Genomic DNA, 21,241 nt, shown 5'->3' on the forward strand with positions numbered 1-21,241 from the left:
GTACAAAATATCTAAACAGCAGTAAGGACAGGGCCAAATATATTTTTACAAATTCTAGGTGTCTCCTTGCTTAAATGAACACGTAGTTAATATATTCCCTGCACACGTTAGCATGGAATATCACAAACTGTTCTGTTATATATCTTTGCAATTTCCCTGCTAAATCACCTAGACTGCTAGCATATGCTTGTCATAAAAAACAACTAAACAGTTTTTTGATTAAGGCCTTTTTGAGATGTTATGAACCAAAGAGATAAGCAAGAAATTCTGGAATTTAGATTTATGTATGTTTTTAATACAGTGCAATCTAAGATCTCCTTTCATTTCTCCCCATAGCACTCCCAACCCCTGGCCCCAATTTCCTAGTAAAATTCTATCCCAAACTGAAAAGAACTATCTGAAATTGGCTCAAAACTAGTTTACATTTCAGTTTTTTTATAGTATGAAAATGCTTTCTATTCTGGAAGCCAACTTCAAGTATTGTATGATTAGAACCGAATTAACAGCATGCAGAATGAAACTGATCCTGTTGAAGTCAGTGGAGTTCTGCTATTGACTTCTAAGGTGGGCTTTTGCTCACAAGGTATTAATCATACATGTAACAAAAAAAATCTTATTAATTAATTTGTATTTTTGAGTTGCAAGAGTTGGAGAGACTGTAATGTATAAATGTTAAAACTATTATAAATGTGTAAATGTTTAAACTATTTTTAACGCCAATAACATTCTCTCTTACATATTTGTATATTATTACTAGAGACATCATGTGGGAATACGCCCTCTGATCTATATTAAAGACAGGTATCTCATATGATCCACCACAGCACCAAAAATAATTGAGAGTGCTACTCATTTTACTTTGTTCCAGAACTCTGTTGGATTCACTTGGCTACATGACATTAAGGCCCTTGAACCTGCTATCCAAACCACTTTTCTATTTGTTCCTTCACTTGTTACTTTCACTTATATTTGCCACTTCACTTGTCTATGCTTAAAACTTTCCCAGTCTGCTGGCTATTAACCTGGGACAATCACCTGATGCACATCCAAAGCCACAGAACATCTGTTAGAATTTACATTCTTCCAATGTAATGAACACATTTTCCAACAGCTGCACATACATTGCTTACCCATACAGGCTGTGACTTTGACCAGAACTACAGTGCTCCTCTGTGCCAAAAGACATACACTGTATAAACAAATTTTTCAATGTATACAGAATCCTGGGGTGAATTTTTTAAACAAACGTTACGAACATAGCCATTTTCCTCTCTACTACCTGCTGCTGTGGATACATTCCAGGTTGATGTCCTCCATATGGTGGCTGTCCTGAGGGAGGTCCTTGTCCTGGATACTGTTGCCCATATGGTTCATGCCTAAAATAAAGCGTTCAAATCAACACTTAGAGCTGCTGGAGTTTTCAAGCCACCAAGAAAAGTAAAGTCCTCTGAAAATCTTGCACCTTGAAGGTATCTGCCATCTGGAAACAAGGTGAAGGTACAGTCTGGTATGGTCCTGAGACTGAGGTAGTAAGCTCTGCTGGAGCTGGTAGTGGAAGGAGGGAGGTAAAGTACACAGAAGAAAGGAAAAGCAGTGAAGATACGACAGAGAGATTTAGAGAGTAAAGCAAAGAGGTAAGAAAGGCAGCTGCAGACATGGGGAGCCCACCCTTGGTGGGGAAGCATCTGGTGTACAGCCCAAAGGTTGCAGGTAAAAATTCTTGTGTTTAAGAATGCCAGCCTAATAGCAAGCTACTTTCTGGATGATTCAAGAATATATCAATTTAAAATGAGCAAAACCACTACTCGTAATTTTGTTAACATTTGTGTGATTTTTAATTAAAGCTACATAATGAAGCATACACAATAAGAGACAAAGTTGTGTTGCACTTGGAAACCTACCTGTGGCTTTTAAGACCTCTGAGGAGCATTACAGTGCAATATTTTTAGCACATCTGAATGAAATTTAGGTTGCTGAAATCAAGTACTGGGAAAGCATTAAGATTGATAAATAACATTGTATTGCAGGCTAATATGTCAGTAATTCCTCTCTGTACACTACCAGCAAGAACACATCAACAATTAGAGGATAATTATGGAAGCAATGTATCAGAGAGAGTCACAGAAACAGAGAACTGGGGAACCTGACATGTTAAAAGAACTAATGGGACCTCATTTTTCTAATAGCAGAGAAAACTGATTTTTTTAAAAAGAGACAACCAGAGAGAAAGAAATAGCAATTCAGTATCTCCTAAAATTATGACACAGATGGAGAGAAATTATCCAATGCCTGTTAAAAGAACAATGTAAATGATGGCAGCTGTCTGTAGCTGTCTAAGAGTACATGCAGTAAGATAAAATTCAGCAAAGGTACACATATGTTATACATAAGGGAAGACTTCCTAAATGTTCAGTTTGTTAGCCACAGGATAACCACAAGCCAGGTGAAATTGTGGAAGCTTCAGAAGTGGTATCATTTAATGCTGCTCTTGAGAACTTGGGCCTGTAAACTATGTTCTAGTCCTGTGCTGAGCAGCAGATACACAAGGCAGGATGTTCACTCCTTTTCTAACATCTCTCATTCTACTACTACAGAAAGTCAACTGACTCACACAAGCCTCTGCTCCCCTGCAAGAAACTGAACCAATGGCAAAAGCCTAAACAGGAAAGCAAAACAGCAGTAACACAGCAAGAGGCCACATGCTCTGCCCATGTGCTCCCAGAGAGGCTGCTAGCGCTCGATAGCTGGTTACTGTGGGTATTACAGAGAAATCAGTGTTCACCTTGGCTGGCCAGAGTAACAATTAGGAGAGTACATGCTTGAGTCACTGTTTGAAGGCACCATGTGGTACCATACCGCCTTCAGGACCCAGCTCATGACCTGGCCTAAAAAATGACAAAGGAAACCTCATTCTGTAAAAAGTACTTCTTTTCCAAACTTGTCAACAAAACAAAATAAATCACGCCCCTTAAAGAAAACATTCTCTTGACCTAACACCTTCCATTGGAGCCCTCACTGTCACCAACTCCCCAGCAATGTGACCTATTGAACAGCATGATTATATTTGTTTTACTTGACACATCCACTACTTAAAACTACTGACTGAAAACTACTCTGCCCTTACACTTTGAAGAGCCACACTGCACCACTCTGTCTACCAACAGGAAACAAAAAGAGAAGCTAAGTACACAGCCTAATGAAAGTAAAAGCAGGAATATGGCCAGAGCAGCAAAATCTGCCAGAATACTTAACATAATCCAAACATTCCCAAAACATTCTGCTTGCTCTACCAATGCTTAGACATCAGTGATTTTACCACTTTTTTTTTTTTTTTTCCAAAGCCTTTCCCCAGATAAACAAAAGAAGACCAAATTTATTTCATGTACTTCCCTGAAGGACAAACTTATGAGAATCCTGTTGGACACACTGCAAGATTGATGCTGCTACAGCTCTGACAACAGACTCCAGCCTCTCCAAACGCAATTCACTCACAGACCGCAAATCAGACACATTCAGACTGTGCATTTAGTTTTTCATTAAAAGCCAACCAGCAACTGTTTAGGTGAACATGTGGCCAGGAGACCAACTCAAGTGCCACTTTATGCCGTCATAGCCCAGCCCAACTGCCAGCTGAAGGCAGCTGTCAAAGACACCCATGAACTGATCTGCTGCAGCCTGAGTGACTTCTAAGGTGTGAAAATTCCTCCTTATTAATTTCTGTGAACAGCTCAACTCAGTCATTACCAGTTGTTTGACTCACAGTGATTTAGTAAGATGCTGTAGGAAATGTAGGCTGCTATGTTCTCTGCAAGGTGGAATGGGAAAATGGAAAGGGAAGAGAGAGGATCATTTTCACTGATGGGCTTTGCTTTTTTCTGAAGATTGACTCACCTCCTGTCATAGCCACTTCCATAAGAGAACTGCTGTCGCTGGCTCATGCTCATGTTGGACATTGCTCCAGATGGACTCTGGTTATACATATCTTGTATTCCACTGTTAGGCATTTGTCCAGGGGTCATGAAAGGCTCATTGCTTCCAGGCACTGCAACAGTCAGTGAAATTAAATTCATTAATCTGGGTGTTTGATGATCACTTTCTTTTCAATGAAGTATTTTAGGAGAATGTTCAGATTCCTAACACTGCCAAGGAGAATTAGCAGGTCTAACAAGCTCTCTGTGGTCTAATGGGAACACATGAGGCACCACTACTACCAAGGTGATGGGTATAGTATTAAGGAGCTGGAAGTGAGGAAAGAAATCTCCTCTTATGGAACTGAGCTATCAGGCACCAGGCAGCTGCTTCCCTTTGGTCTTCACAGCTGAAGATGAACTTACTCTGTTCTTTTCAACGAAAACAATGCTAAAAATGAATGCAAACATAAGCCTTACAAAACAGATTAAAGCAAATCTGCTAGTTTGAACTACAAAGCTGTCAGAATCAAGCTTTACTTTCCCCCCATAAAACCCTGATACACACATATACAACAGTGTTGTAATGGAAAGGATCCTGTATCCTGATGTAGCTTCTCAAGTAGGACGGGCATATTCTATTGGTCCAAGAAAAGGCACTATTATCAGATGTAAATCACCAAGCAAATAGAAGAGACTTTAGCCTTTAGTCCCTCATATAGATACTGAACAGAGATATTTCTGTTTCGACAGGATGAAGTGAAATGTATGACAAAGTACAATACACCCACTTAATCTCATACGGATATAAAACCTAAAGTGAATCTAAAGCAGAATTTTCCCTTCCTTCAACTGTATTACATGTTAATGTTCACAGTCCAGGCAAAAGTATTTAATGGAAATGCTTTTTAAAAAAATCACATCTAACCAACTCTTTCAAAGCATCTCCCCACTTCACATCTCTCTCTTTCCTCAGTTTCAGGGCCTCTTCTTGTCATATCTCCCTTTTGCTCTGTTTTAGTTTACACTTCATCTCCTCCACCTGCTCTTCTCTTTACAGCCATTGTGAGCCCTGCCCGTGTTCTTTCCTCCTACTTTCCTATATCCGAGGCACACAAGATTGATTCATTTTAAGATCATTTTACAACATCCACAAAACCAGCTGTAGGTTAAGTACCCAAAAGGACCAGAGTCAGTTTTGACATTAATTTTAAATTTTGCTTTCTAAAAATAAACAAACTTTGAGTGTGTTTATCACCTTTTGTCAGGGACTGCACAAGGAAGAAAAAAATTAGCTTTACTATTCTGAAAAATACGTAAACTGAGACAGAGAGCATTAGGAGTCTTGCACAGTTTCACACAGTGAATTCCCAGATTAGTCCTACTACAACCAGGCATGTTACTTCACCACTTCACATTCTAACAGTGAAGTCCAGCACTTGATGTGCAGAGTAGCTAACCAACCTCAAGAAATATAAAATCTAACCTTACGATTTATGCCATTTCCCAAAATGTATTCCTACAAGCATTTTTAGGATTCTGTTAATTCCAAAATAATGGGCATGACCCTGAGTGGGAAAAATATGACCAGACCAGAAACTCAACTGCACTGCACCTCTCTTTTTGCTACGAGGATACCAATGGCAAAATCATCTAAGTGAAAAAGGTCATTCTGACTACAACATCCTGATTACCTAAGACACAGGGAAGAACACTTAAGCTCCCACAAAGAAAATACCTTTTCTCATTCCACCGAAAGGATCTTTATTCGGCTCATATGGCATCCTTCCCATCATATCTGGCATGTTTATTCCCTGCTGGTATGGTGCATTTGGCGTCATGGAGTTTCGCTTTGGGAACGCTGAATCACTTACATCAGAAAAGGGATCATGTACACTGACTGCGCTGTTTCTAGCAGATTAAGAAAAAAAGATATGTTAGCATCACCCTGTATTTGTAAGAACTGTGAAAACAGCCTAGGCTACAACATAACTAGCTCACCAAGCTGTGGCAGTGATCAGCACAGCATACATCCAAGGAAGATGCAAAAGACTTTCACAATGGAAAATCACTAAGAAGAATCTACCCACTTTTCCCCCAAGCTTCTTTTCTACTTACCTTTAAGATCAGGGATTTTCATCTAATTCTATTGTTTGTATATTTCTATTACTCATATAAAAATCTAAACCTTCCTGAAATTTCATGAAGATGTTCAACCTGAATTGATGATGATTAAAAAAGCTTCTTGCTATCCTTTCTGCAGAATTACAGATGGAGAAAAAAAGAACCTAAGTCGATTAAGTTTGGAATGGCTCTGTACACAGTTCAGAGCTCAGTCGTGTTCCTGCTGAAGTCATAAAGAACTGTTTTGCTGGATTTCAGTGGACTAAGGTTCCTTAATGAATGGTGAGACAGCTTCACTTCAGATTAAGCCGGTCTGTGAGACTTACAGAGCACAGAACTGAAAGGGATCTCTTGGTCCATCCAGTTGAACCCTCTGCTATCTCAACCACTGTTATTGTATATGCTTTTCACAATTTGAATTCAAGTAACACCTTTAAACCACATGTTTCTCCTTCCTGAGCATGACTGGATCTGTTGACCAGAGGTGTACAGGATAAGCAAGGAAAGGAAGGTTGCAGTTCTAAGTTGGTGCTTTTGGGTTTCACCTTTCGCTCCACTACTGACATATTCACATGCACCTCTTTGCTGGTGCTTGTCTGATCCTCCTCTGGTGCTTAGAAAGCTAATGCACCTCTACTTCTTCCTCCCTTTCCCTCTTTCTCCTCCAAAAATAAATAATTTTCTGTCACTTTTCAGGCTCTGACTGGTTTACTGGAAAATCCTATGAGTCCCTAAGCAGTTACGAAAGACCGGATTAAATTGCTGTAGAACTAGAGCTATAAAAAATGAAGCAAAGCCCTTTTCATACCTGCCACCCTGCATAGGTGTCATCTGTCCATGAGGTGTGGATGCTGGTGTTGGGGGCTTCAAATCGCCTGGCACTTCTGTCATGGAATTGCTACCAGTGGACTGTGGAGTCTGTGGGCCTTGCAAGGAACCAGAATTAGCTGAAAAATTTAAAAGAAAGTAATTATGAAAAGGTAGCAGGCAAATTCCTGTGGAAATAATAATCATCAAGGAAAAAAAATGATTCTTTCTTCCAGAAGCCTGTGTACACCTCAATCCATCTCAGTACTTTATAACTTCCCCAAAATCCTCTGAGATCAGGATATGCTATGTAGTAATAGCCATCTAGGTTTCCTAGAACCACGAGTTTAATCTGCTGCCTGAAGCAACACGGATAGAAATCATCCAGATGAAGCATCATTTAAATCAGAGGTCAGAGATACAAAGTTAATTGCCTGTAGTTTACAACAGAGTAAATGAAGGTTGTTCTTTGGCATAGCTTCTTCGTATAATCACTATCACAACACATGCGTTTGGAAGAAAAATTTCAGCCAGGAGCTTTTAATCATAAATTTAAGCTGCTATATTAATATAAATTCATGCTTTTATTTAGCGCTAAGAGGCAGACATTTCCATGGTGAAACATAGCAAATGATTAGCGCACACTGCAATCCCGTGTCATCGTTGAGACAGCATGGCAAAAGATGGTATTTAAGAAATGCAAAAGGCAATCTGGGATCAAAAGAAAACAATAACTGAAAGTAGCATTTGAACAGGAGGCTACAGATAACCCTCCTAAAAGAATTGTACAAATAGAAAGGGACACCTTAACAAAATGTTCTCTAGGGCCAGTGATGGTAAAGCATATGTAACAAGACCAGATCAATTCTGCAAAGCATCTGTTTAATCTGCAAAAACTTATTTGTTGAGAACTCAGAAAGCAATAGAGTATCTGCACTAGTGTCCTCCTTAACGGAGGGAGGTAAATAGCTTGATATTCTTGGTGTAACAAATGTATATTTGAGCATTTTACTGCTGTGTTCCGATGTGACTGAGCAACAATAAGGGCATTACATGAATACATCAGACATTGGTAATGGTAAAGCTGATGGTAAAATACATCCAGACCAGTCTTCAAGAGCAGACACCAAAGCTACTATTTTCATGTGACTACTGAACAGAAACATGCCCTGAGCCCAAAGCTCTACAGAGTAGTTTTATGATTTAGAAGATGGTAAGTGAGGATTAGTAACAACATCTAAGCCTTGGTTCTGATAGGTCTTGTAGAAGACATTCTATGCAAGGAGAACTTGTAGGATTCAAGTCTTGGGTGCAACTGGGAAAAAAATTACCAACAGAAAAAAATCCACAAATTGAACACACTGAGGAGGACATGGACTTGGCTTGAGAGGTCCTTCTTTTCTATGAACTGTCATGTAAGTGCTTTGTTGTAGCCTGCCTATCTACGTTCAACAACCAATTAACAAAACTTTATAAATTACTGTTAGAGGGAAAATTGGAACAAGCAGTATGGGTTTTTCTTCTATATATGAAAGAGAGTAGTTTATAATTGGCTCAGAATCCTAGAACACTCATCATCCTGACAGGCAGAGCTTGTTTTTAACTGAAGAACACCTTTTTTATATGTGTTTCATTTATATCTGTAACAAATGTTCCCCTATCTGGAAATCAGTCTCAGTAGCAAGTGCATATGTAAAATCCACATTGTGTGGACCACATTGTTCTTGTCCTCATCCTTCTGAGGCATTTTTGAATTATGCTTACATAGTAACGAGGTTCAAAAAAAAGTTTAGGAAAAGCTCTCTGATTGCATTGATACAGGAACAAGAACACTTGCAACAACTAGTGTTAGTTACATTAGTGTACAGTTAGCTGAAGGCTTTAGTGCTATAATAAAACAAAACCCCATCATATTCATATAAAATGAGTTCTTTGTATATATGACCCCCAAGGAGGTCAAGATCATTCTTCTCCCTTTGAGCTTTAAACACAATTCTAGAGCCTTCTAAAAAGCTTGAAAGCATTTCTGAGTTATGCCACAGATTGTCACATACCATCTTACTGTATTAGAAACACATAAGTAAACATCTTAGCGTACCCATATACTTACTGTAAATTTGGATATTGCCTAACCCTGCATATTTCTCTTATGGTGGGCAATGAAGAAGCAATTAAGTTTTTCCCTATCCTACCTGAGCAAGTGCTTAATTCATACCTCTAGCAAACCTAAAGGAAAAAAGTAAAAGATTTTTCAGTATTTATGGGCTGCAGGAGTGCAAAATTATTAATAAGAATATGTTTTATATAATCTCATATAAAGAAGGGTTTAAAATAAAAAAGAAGATACCCAACTGAGATGCTACAAGTCCAATTTCTATCTTCAGGGTGGCAGTTGTAAGGTTTGTTATTTTTCCTCAAGCCTCTTTCTAAATGGCTGGTTACATACAGCTGATAAAATGGAAGGCAAATGCAGTCATGAGAAGTGCAAAGTTTCTGGTACTGCTTTGTTAATACACTTTGCCCCTGACCTTCACTGGGTTAGGGACACTTCTACAGAATAGGAACTGCAAGTGTTTCAGTCTCTGGATTAGGACTCTATCTATCAGGAAGAGCCTGTATTTCCTATTTCACCTTAAGTTTTACATTTGCTGGGCCACACTCTGGATTTTTTACATCTATGTTTGCAGGGATTTTATTCTGCAAAATAAAAAATTTTGCATTAGATGTTTAATTTTGATTGTGGACATTCTGAAAGAGAAATAGTATCTTTTAGAGCGCTTCATAAGCTTCAGTATTAAACCAAGCTCTAAGAAGGAAGACAAACAACAATGTTCTTTTAGAAAAAGTAATCTCCGCTTACATGATTCTGCAGCTATCTTGGGGATGTGCAGGAAAAAAACTCGTGGGTTCATAGCTACTGAATTCCTCATCTCACATCCACATCTAAGCAATAATTGTCCTTCAAGTATCATAACAGATTTGTAAGAATATGCTTTTTGCAATACAGAATACATCGAAACTTAAATACAATTGACATCTTGGTAAGTGAGAAGGTGAGGTCTTCCACAGTTTGCTGTGGAAGCATGTGTTAATAACACATGATAGCATGCACTATTCTCTGCAGCATGGAATTATAGTATTGGCATGCCTTTTGCTTTACAAAGCCTGCACGGCAGTTAAGTACTTTCAGGAAAGACCCTTCATTTACCACAAAAGAAATATGCAGCTAAAAAAAGATTCGAAACTTTTCTCTTGCCAGCAATTTTTCCCTCTGGAAAAAAAGAAAAGCAAAAAACAAAAAAACCCCAAAAACCCCAAAAAACCAACCAAAAACAAAAAACCAAGGAAAGAAGAATGAAACCTCTTGAAACTCCATTAATGTGAGGCCTGACATGCTCTCTAGGATATCCCTACCTTTTGCCAGAAGCTACAAATGTATACTCTAAAGTAAACAATGGAAAGGTTACTGAAGGTTAAGTACATTCACATACTTCAGAGTGAACAGCCAGCCACCACGCTGGGAAGATAATTTACACAGCACGAACCCAGTGCCCCAGTTAGGCTGGACTGGGGGCTGCTGGCCGCCGCAGGGGCCCCCGGGCAGGCGTGGATGCAGGCACAGGGGCACCCCCGCCTGTCCCCCCAGCCACCCCTCCCAACCCCTGGCCCATCCATCTTCAGTGGGGATTCCCTGGCCGGCCTCATGACACGCTCCATGACATCACCTGCCTGCTAATAATAGCACTCCAGTCAGCCACCCGCCAGCGGAGACGGATGGCTTTGGTTACAGGCGCACTCACTGAATGGCCGCGTCCTGCGGTGCCTGTGCTGTCCCCCCCACCTTCCCCCTCCCCAAGTCTCGGTTCTCTGCTGCCAAGGAAACGCAGGCAACACACTCCCGGCGCCTTCTCGCTCCCTCTTTCCAGCACAAGTGTACGGTTTTTCCAGGTTTGCTTTAATGACATCTCTGTTGACACCAGGGTCAGCTGCTGTTAATCACAAGCATCCTCAGCTGGACCTCTCTGGCCATCCTGTTCATTCAACACAGGATAAATTCTGAGCCTGCTATTTTGAGAATTCTGCACGCATAGCCGTACACTGCAACGAAGAACTCAGAGTGCCAGAGTACAGCAATGGAAGATAACTCTTTCACACTGATGCTCTTTTGGAATTTTTTCTCCAGCATCCAAAAGTACTTACAGTAATGGTGCCCAGAATTCTTCTCCGTTTAGAATTTCCCACATTATTTGTGAGCATTTTGGTCAAAACTAACAAATGCACATGACAGGGAAAGCCTTTTGTCTTCCCACCCACTCCTGGAAAGAAGGAAGATCTAAAATACCTCTCTCTAAGGGAGTTTTAACACAGCAAAAGTCATCAGCAGTTGACATGGACCTTGTCCCAGACCCAGTGATCAGGACAGAAGGCCACCAGGGATGCTCCAGTAGTTAGTCTGTCATCAGGCATTGGCTGCTGGCCTTAGCTGCTGATGGTGTTACCTGACCCAGGCAGATTGAAGCTGACACAAAGGCCTCAGCCTACCACTAACACATCACCAACTTGCACAGCCTCAGAACAGTGCAAGGCACACTGAAACATTCAGGCCCCCACCCCTTCCCAGGAGCTTTATGAAATAGCAGAAGAGGCTCTGACAGTGATATGAAGTAAGAACTATTGAAATGCGCACCAAATGCTGACCCTAACACCTTGGCTACTGTGCAAATCTTTGCTCATCAAGGCGAACCAGTCTCACTTTGCTGCTCTACTCTCACTCCTTTTTTCAACCTCTTATAATTGCTGGCATTATCAGGAATTTCACTGTACATAACAATAAATGATTCACTCCTTTACCTATCCTTTACTTATTAATGATGTTGTAAAAACCAGAAGTGATGGGAGAATCCCAAATACAGTGCTACAACCAATTGAACAAACACGTGATCCCAGACCACCATCTCTCAGTCCCGTAGATTTGACTTACACATCACTTCCTTTTCTTGACTGTGCTCTTCCAAATCAATCTCTTGCCATGGCTGTCAAACAGTGTTTCCTAGCACTCTCTCTATGCCTGCATTCTAAAGGTCATCCGTGAGGCAGTCACATAACCACCCCTTGGATGTGAGGTATCTGCAAGAACGGATTTGCTCTAAGCTGCACTTCAGCCTGCTCCCACCTTGCATAACCACACACCTGGGAACTACAGTGACATTGGAAATGAATCCTTCTCTGTACCATAAAGGCTGACAGTCCTGATGTATTCTTCTGAGCAATTGAAATATTTAATTTTAAAAATTTTATGAAGATCAGCTGACTTTTAGGATCTCAAGACTTGTTTCATAGCATCAGCTTGTTAGAACTGGACAAAATGTAACAGCCTCTCCTGTGAGACAAGTCCCTCTGCTTTTCTATCAGATTAACTTCAGCCCTAATACTGTAACTAGTTCTCTGCAAATGGGTTTGGCTTCTAAGTGGCTCTGCCTACACTGAGCTAACTACACAAGAGAGGATAATGGTTAAAGCAAGGACCTTTGGAGCTACTGTTTCTTGTTGTATTGGGCTCCTGTTCCCTCTGAATGCCAAAGAGTGACAGATTATCTAAAGTATGTCTACAACACTGCTTCCTTTGTGCAGTTAAAATGTTAATGTTGGTATATACTAGAGGAAAAGGAACAAAAAAAAAAAAAAAAAAAAAAAAAAAAAGCTGACTATTAAAGAGAACAGGCTTGTAGTCTCTGAGGCATCTATACCTCAGCGGGATTTCATGTACTAAAGCTGATACACACTGGGAAAGCCTTTCTCCATACAGAAGTGCAGTCCCATTCAGTGACACGAGCTCTTTTCTCTCCAACAAAACAAACCTTGAGATCCTTGCTTGCTTCCCCCTTTTCTAGTCTCTATGTCCTGCTGTGTTTTTATTTTAGAAAAATAGTTTCAGTTCTCCTCAAAGACAGCTTGCTTGAATGTTATGATAAATTTAAACTTGGACTTTGCCATTTTCATTTGTAGCATCGTGATGCAAAAGGACCCTGTAAAGTGGTACATCTGACTATTCCATTCCTTTGTTTCATGTTTACATATTTAAATAGCAATTCTTCATCTCAAAATTCAGCTGATATATCATCCCCAAATCAACTACTGAGAGCAGTATTGGAGAGAGAAGGTAAGGGAGGAGAGAACAAAGTGTAATATTCTTTCATTTTTAGAGACAGAATAATTTCTTCTTCACCATCCTAAGCAAGTCTAACCATTTCTGCTTCCCTTACAAGTCTTCTCAGGAGGTGATGGGCACCTCCAACCCATACTGTTTTTTTGCAGCTGTGCACATTCAGGACACACTGTGCTTATTTCAGACAGATAAACATTTGGACTATGGGCTTTACTTCTAGTACCAAGTGTTTTTCACTGTCTTCTAAACTTGAACTGCAAAGTAATCTAATCTAATCTAATCTAATCTAATCTAATCTAATCTCTATTAAACAATCACCAATGGGGTACCTGATAACCCTAGGTTTTAGCAAGGTGAAGAAAATATTGAAGTTATTACATAGAGATGTGCTTAGGAAGATTTTAACTAAACACTCCCTCAAATCCTTAGACTGAATAAAACAGGCTGAGAAAGATTTAAGCCTTATCACTGTTATCTTTTTCTATACTGAGAAAGCACTATTGTAAGAGATAATCTTGGAAAGGCCAGAATTTCATTATATGATTATAAAGGTCTTTCCAATTTTCTAGTGTCCATGACAGGGTACTGAAGTCATGCAATTGCAAACTGTCTGCAGGGCTTGCTGGGTCTCTGACTCTCCGCTTTCCATTTTCAGCCAGTGAACTGCACTAACAGTAATTAGGTTAATTAATATTTTCCTAAAACTGTGTTCTACTGCATGGAAACTGCTGTAAACATTCCAGAAATTATATTCTCTTGGCAATAAGTGACGGTGGTCTGCCTAATAGCAATTGTGGCAGTAGTTTGCAAATTTTGTCAAATTATTTTGTTGGTCAGAAAAGCTAATAACAAAAGGAATAATCCAAAATAACTGAAGAATTTTTTTACTCTTCCATGGGTAGTCCAGAAATCAACATCTAGACTAATACTATGACGCTTCCTATGTACTTAAAATAGTCCAGACTTGAGTGTCAACTGTGACTATCAAATCTTAAGAATCTTAAGTGACATGAATTTAGAAAGAAAACAGTGGTTTCAAACAGCACACTGCAAATGCAAAAAAGAACAGCCAAAATAAAGCAGTCTCAGTTCCAATTTTTCAGATGAGAAGATAAAAACAGTGATCCTAATGACTTACCTGACACACAGGATTAGCAACAAAAGAACAGAGAGCACGTCTCCAAACTAGGATGCCTGGCAGTGGGGATACACCGTACTCTCAGCTCTCCATCTGCCACACATTCAACATGAGCTGCATCAGAGCAACCATCTGAGACACGCTGATCAGTCCAGCATCTGCCATCCTGCTCCAGCTGAAGCCTTGCTGATCAACAGTTGTGTTGAAAAGCAGCTTCAGTCATAGCAAGGAAAAGTGCAGGTACCAGAGCCTGACCTTTAGACAATGCATGCTCCTGTCTTACAGCAGAAGCACATCCGTGCAGAACTCTGCTCTTTTTGTTACGCCCACATCACTGGACATTAAGGGTACGCTGGCACACGCATCTTGACATGCTGGAGCGAGCAAGGACAGACCAGACACACAACTGTGATGGCCCTTCAGAGTTAACTCTGATTTGACTCAGGAGCTGGCTCCACGCTGGAGAACAAGATGCCAACAACAGGTTTATCCTTGTTCTTCCAGCATTATCAAGACACAGTTATAAATATATATGGTGCAACAGCCTAGTATGCCTTGCATTCAAAAAACGGTTGTGTAAGAGGCTGCAGTTTTTTTGACTTACCAGGAGATGGCGGCTGAATCTTAGGTTGTTTCTTGGTATCTCCAGTGCTGAAGACTTCTGGAGGGGGCTCCTCCCCTCGCTCAATCTTGCACTCGAAGGCAAACAGGTACTGAATGTATTGTTTTTTCAGGGAGCTGGCCGCGCTGCTCGAAGTGCCAACGTTCAAGGTGGTTGCCAGCTCACGCCACTTCTTGTTTTTATTAACCTAGCAAAGTAAACGGCAGAATCATTGGTTGGCAGCAAAGTGTTTTGTTTAAGTCAGGAAACAAAAAAGGAAAAAAAAAAAGCACTTAATGTCTTGGTTTACTTTTTTTATTTTCCTCTTTTAACTAATGCTCATTACTCCCACACGCAGTAATGCACAGACAGCATTTACAGTTATAAAGCCATTAAGGAACCTGCTGATAGCTACATAAAAAGCTTTGCTTGTGGAGTCTTCTGCATGGTGCATCCTTTAAATGTCTTACGCCCTTCCAGGGCCTATGCTCTTCAGTTAGCAATCCATCTCCAAGCAAATTCCTGCTCACTCTCTCCTTCCCTGACACCCACCCACACCCACCCCATTCTAATTAAAAAGCAGCTTCTAAAATACAATTTAGAAAGCAGTAACAGTGTTATTCTGCAATTTGTTTGAACGTTGATATGAAAAATAAATTCTTCTCCCAAATAGCCACCAGCTGTCAAACAGTTCTGCTTGTAATTCCTGGTTCAATTCCTTTCACTTTAGTGCATCTTGCAGGGACAGATCAATGATTCTCTGGCTAGATGAGAGGCAGAGTGAAGCCAGGCCCCTTAATTAATTAAGGCAGACTTCAAACACTCACGGCTAGTCCAGCAATACTCTGTATTACAATGCTGACTGCACCATTCCACTGTGAGTCTTGTTTGCAGTGTAAGGCTGAGAATATTGAAAGACTCTGTTCATGAGTTCCTCAAACACAGCTGATCTGCAATAATAGCGAAGTTCATTTGTCATCCTGGGTGATGCCACTGACTCACTCAGCTGTACCACTTGTAGCAACCACTGCTTTTGATGTAACACCTGATGCCTTTAAATTCATTCAACCAGTTACGCAGTTTCTAGGTATGATCCAAGGAGCAAGGTCAGAACCAAAATAAATTTGCTTTAAACATCTGAGAAATCTCATCTTTTTTTGGGTAGCAATTCTGATTCCATGACGTCTGCTGCTTACCCTAAGGCCTGATATTTTAATTACTCCAATTTAACTTCTATAGCTAGAAAAAAGATAATCATTAGCCATATTATTCCTTAGTCTGTGTGCCATCAAAGAAAACATTTTCTTAAGTTTCTCTCAGTGTTTACACTGTAACTGCTGCCAGTCAGCAAAGATCTTTTGAGCATGGCATTAACAGCAAGCAGGTTGGCATGGCTATGCTAAGTGTTTTTATTTCTCTGGTACATCCTGCAAGAACCCAGGAGTTAAAGGAGACCAGATTTTCATTAACTGCCCTTGTTGAGGCCTGAAATCCAGTTACACAGCTCTTTGTGCCTACTGGCTTACAACTAAGTGGTGCGTAATGAACACATTGCATAATGCAAACAGAAACGTTCATGCCTAAATGCCCAGTATATTGGCATTTAAAAGAAGACTGCCAGCAGCTGGTCTGTTCATGTTGGGACCCTATCAACAGTGACTCCTCAGACAGGGATTATGCACCACTGCTGCACAGCTCCACTCCCTGCCACTCTCAAGGCAGAGTCACGCGGTACGGAGTGCAGCTCTTGGAGCAACAGCTTTTTAGGAGGGCATCACTCAGATGCATTTAAATAAAACTCAGCAAGCAAAGCTCTGCACCTCTGAGTAGCTCCAAAGAGATAGTGACCATTCACTCATGTGGGCACAGTAGCAAAACCAAGAGCCCTCATTTTAAGTGTAAATTTTCACCAGTACTGAAGCACACGCACTTGTAACTCAAGCTCTTTCAAAAATCAGTCTAAGTGAACAGCGTCTATTCTTTGGCAAAGCATAATGTCTGTCACTGAAAATCAACACTGAATGTCCCAAAATAAAATAAATTTCCATAATAAGCAAACATGAATGACTCTCTAGAATATCCCATCTGCCCCCCATCTTGCTCAGTTTTTGATGCTAAGAGTCACACCGTGGGCACAATCATGCTGTATGAGGCAGAGCAGCTGCATGATATGATTTACCTGTAATAAAGTTTCTGAGCTAAAAGTAATCAAATCCATATGATGCTGAGGGGCGTGAGCTGATCAGTAGAAATGTCAGGATAACATCTCTTACCAATATACAGCATTTAGCAACTGGCAGAACGAACTAGATTAGGCTTCTCTGCCTTTCTTTGATAATAATAAGAATAGCTAAAATCACTGGATTTGAAGGGCCAGTGATCTAATTCAGTAGTCAAATCCTATGTTGTGAGGTGCACTATTAAAAATAGCTTTGAAAGGGGTGCTAATTGATGTTGGACATTCCTTTCTTTGAACTAACCACATAGATTATGAAAATTTATTCTCTTTTTGAGAATCTAATTTGTTTGCCATATTTTTGAGTTCAGATTTTGTAATTAGTGTAGAATTGTATGCTTTAATATTAAGTTTTGTATATTACACATGCATATTTATCTACATGTTAGCTATGTTTTAAGACCTCTTTTTGACAGACATTGAACAAATGTTCTCATAAACATAGAACTCATGGATCCTTGCACTTCACAATAGTTTCTAGTGTCTATCCAGTGACCCCCTAGATGCAAGGGATGCTTTGTACAATCATCAGGCAAGGACAGGTGACTTCGAATGCCAAATCTAAGACTGCAAGTACTGACCATTTTCTCCTGCTTTCCCTTTAGATGCTAAACAGTGGAACATTTCATTTTGCTCTGTGGTGAACAGCCTTATAGAACTCATGAATATTTTTCCAACATCCCTTTGCAAAACTTCAAGTTAACTGGTGAGAACACAAATGAAAGCTTCTGTCTCCCATCTGTGACTTTTTTATCTCAGCTCTTCCTGCTTTCATTTTTCCTCAACTCATTTAGGTAATTCACCTTTTCCTTCTAATCATTATGTTTGCAAGGCAGCCGAAAATACTCTGTAAGCATTTTCTAAACACAGCACAGTCCGTGCCTAAGAAACAAATATACCATATAGAGACACTCAGAGTTAAAGGTTTGGGATGAGGGACTGCGTTTTAAGAATGTTGGCAGCGTCTCTGGAGAGATGAACTGAATTGTCCTACAGGCTGTATCTCTATATAGGAAAGATGGACTTGAAAATTTCCTTTTTCTTTTAGCTCTCTCATCTACTTCTTACTTGTAATTTTGATCCAGTGGCCTTTTCTTCTTTTCTTCTCTCAGCAGCATTACTAGATACCCCTTAAAAAGCAGTAATTTCATCTGACTACAGCCATGGTCAATCTTGATTCAAACTCCAAAGCTTTAGGGCCATTATGCAGCCCAAAATGAACTCCAGACAGCTACCAAAGCATGAAACCATTTTCTTCAACAATATTGTCAGGCCTGAAAACCTAATGATGTATCCAGCAGGAATACTCTAGAAAAAAAGAATATTGACTTTTTGGAAGGTTCACTTTTAACCAGTTCTTCTCACCTGTGCTAAACCTCCAATCTCTTTGACGCAGACATAGAGCCTGAACAGGTCCAGGGGCTTCTTGCCCACAGCTGGCAGACTGGCCACAGGTGTGCCCCTCTCCTCCATGAACGTCAGGTACCGATCCACCCACATCTTGCGCTCCGGCTCATTTCCCAGCTCATAGACTTTAGTGATCTTCTCTCCAGTTGTGGTAGAGGAACTTGATTTCTAAATTGCAACAAGAAAAGAAAGAGTTGGGGGAAGGGTGGGAGGGGAAGGGAAAAGAAAGTAAGAAACTCACAACACTGAAAAAGAGAAGATGTCAAACAAACTAAAGCTATCACACAACAGTCAGGAATGAAGGCTACTAGTTCAGGCACAAACAGTACATTCTGTCCATATACAGAAAAGTCAGCTTTATAAATAAAGGGCCCAAACTCCCCATTTTCATATTTCTTTCACTGATCTGAACTTTGGATCCCAGAAGGCAAGTTTCTGATGTTGCCTCATGTAATTTTAAGAAGAGGTAACTCTCACAGAGTGCTTCTCATGCACTTATCTCAAAGTGCTTTGCAAGCAACTATTTAGGTAAAATTAGAAACAAGTTTGTCCCACACAAGTTTAGAAAATCCTAAAACCAAACCAATCCTCTCGTCTTTGCCCTCAAAGATGGGCTAGAAAAGTTGAAAGTGATCCTCCAGAGCAGAAATTGCACAAAACTAGCCTAAAGTGTGAAACATGGCAAACTAGTACATGGAGAAGTAGTCGTCTCTTCAGAGTCACAAATGGTTATGCTTTATTACCACTTCACACCACTGGTGGCCAAAAAGCAAGATGAGCAAGAGCATCTAGAGTACAAGGAGATTGGTGGCAATACTCTTTGTGAACTGCCAATTAGCTGCCTGATCCAATAAGGCATGTATGCAGCAACTACTCTCCTCCCTTGATGGAGTACGGAACACATCCATCTCAGCTGTCCTTCTTTGCAAAGGGAGCGTGTATTATGACCTGGGGAAAACTAAGGAGGGACAGCAATCAGAGCTGAGACACCAGGAAAAGCAGAAGAGGTGGCAAGAACAGAATTCCACCTCTGTGGCAAAAAGGCTGGAGTGAACCGGCTTTCCTGCTGCTCTCCGGGCTTTACAGCTAATGAAAGCTCATGCTATGTTTGAGTCTCTTCTCTTTTTCTTTTTTAATGTAGAGACAGCAGAAAGCTGTCTCTACATTAAAAGTGAGGCTGCTACACAAGCTATAAATTCTCACCCCATCTTTTCTGTGCAGTGTAACCCTGTGAGCTGGGCTCTGTGCCATGTGTGGACAGACCCTGTCACAGACCTTACCCGAGCTGCCTCGGCTCTAACAGCAGAGAGGGGCTGCTGCTACAGCTGAAGACCCTCCTACTTGCAGAAAGTGAACTGATTTGCTCAACAGTGAAAGATGGGAGTGGTTCAGAATTAAACACAAGGGAAAAAGACTGACATAAAGCTTTGGGAAAGGAGCCAAATATGTGAAGGGAAACATATCCTTTACGTCTGTATAGTAAAAGCCTAAACTTTGTTGTTGATTGCAGTAGACACTTCTTAAAACTCATCTAGTCAATCATTCTTTCCCTCCTTTGCCTTTTCCTTACTTTGAACTGAAGACAGACTATTGTCAAGTAAACAGAAACTCATTCCTGGTTGAATATCTCTAAAAAAGGTCCTCTCTGTACCTCACAGATGCTACAGAATCACTCACTTTGTCCATGTCCCCACATAGTGGTGAGGCCTGGCACTAAACACCATGAAAGAGGGATACAGCAGAGTAGAACCCCACTGCCAATGACTTCAAGAGCATTGCCACCATTCATCTTGCATGTTAGCCTGGAAATATGACAGACCCTGTATCTCCTTCCAGCTATCAGCTGCAGCTTGGCAAAACTGGAAGAGAGTCAGGAGAAAAGAAACATGAAGCCAAGGGGGGTGACCTAGCAGTTCCAAGAGCCATTGCTGTTCTTTCCAGTGAACGGCTATTAATTTTAATTAAATAAATAGCCTCCTTTAAAGTTTTCTGCCTTGCTGACACTGTAACTTCTTCTCAGCAATCCTTCCTACAGACAGATATGATTACCTTTCTTAGAAATGAGGTGCACGCCTGAATTTACTTCAGCCAGACTCAGTTGCGTTACAGCTCCTACTGAAGTGAGAGTCAGGGCTAAATTTGTTTTATTAATACTAAGTGGCTGGCAGGAAATACATTGACATGAATCCTGCAGATTATGCAAAGAAAGCACAAACTGATTCTGTAATAGCAACCAATTTACTGAAAGCTTCACTTGCTATGTATCTGGGTGTTCAAGAAAATCAGTTTAACTCAGCAACAAATACAACCTGTCAAAGTTTGGGAGGGTTTTTTTGGGTGGGTGGAAAGGGGGAAGTAGGGAAGTTGTGCTGCTACTAATTTGATGCTGTGGTGAGCATGAGATACATGATCACATAGGCTTGAACAGCTGAATGAACTAGAACTACCCCACTACCTTTTGCAGTAAGTACAAAGTTACTCTACTGCTCACCTGCATCAATTTTAATCTGGCACTTAAGATGCCCCAGAACTATATAAAAAGAAGACGGGAAATTCCAGCTTTTATCCAACAATTTTTCTATGTGCTTATATTCTAACGTGAGGCAACAAAATAGTTTCTATTTCACTTTTATGTTTAACCATGATTAAGAAAGTTCAGATTTACTCGTTTTAGGGTTTCATTTTTAAATGTTTATGTGTTTTATGTTTTTATATCACTTTTTCAAATCAAATTCAGAGTAGAAGGGAAACAGTTAAAAATTTTTCTTTCTGCATTTTTCTACTGTACATCTCAAATGATGCTGCTTTTCAGCAGTGTGGCAGCAAGCTCTAAAATGACAGTATAATCTGAAAA

The 21,241-nt window shown here is 40.3% G+C and overlaps 1 protein-coding gene across 5 annotated transcripts in view; it reads right to left on the minus strand.

The window, feature by feature from the left end:
* ARID1B (AT-rich interaction domain 1B) overlaps positions 1-21,241 on the minus strand; it is a 324,700-nt gene that overhangs the window by 8,908 nt on the left and 294,551 nt on the right. For all 5 annotated transcript variants that reach the window (XM_066179044.1, XM_066179043.1, XM_066179042.1 and 2 more), the window contains 6 exons: positions 18,346-18,555; positions 14,748-14,952; positions 6,841-6,979; positions 5,647-5,819; positions 3,892-4,042; positions 1,280-1,376 (listed from right to left, as the gene is read on the minus strand). In XM_066179044.1, coding sequence (XP_066035141.1) covers positions 1,280-1,376; positions 3,892-4,042; positions 5,647-5,819; positions 6,841-6,979; positions 14,748-14,952; positions 18,346-18,555 — 975 coding nt within the window. The remainder of the gene's footprint in view (positions 1-1,279; positions 1,377-3,891; positions 4,043-5,646; positions 5,820-6,840; positions 6,980-14,747; positions 14,953-18,345; positions 18,556-21,241) is intronic.

The sequence above is a fragment of the Chamaea fasciata genome, unplaced genomic scaffold (assembly GCF_029207755.1).
Source record: "Chamaea fasciata isolate MVZ Bird 193981 ecotype frontalis unplaced genomic scaffold, bChaFas1.0.hap1 SCAF_3, whole genome shotgun sequence".
Taxonomy (NCBI): Eukaryota; Metazoa; Chordata; class Aves; order Passeriformes; family Sylviidae; genus Chamaea; species Chamaea fasciata.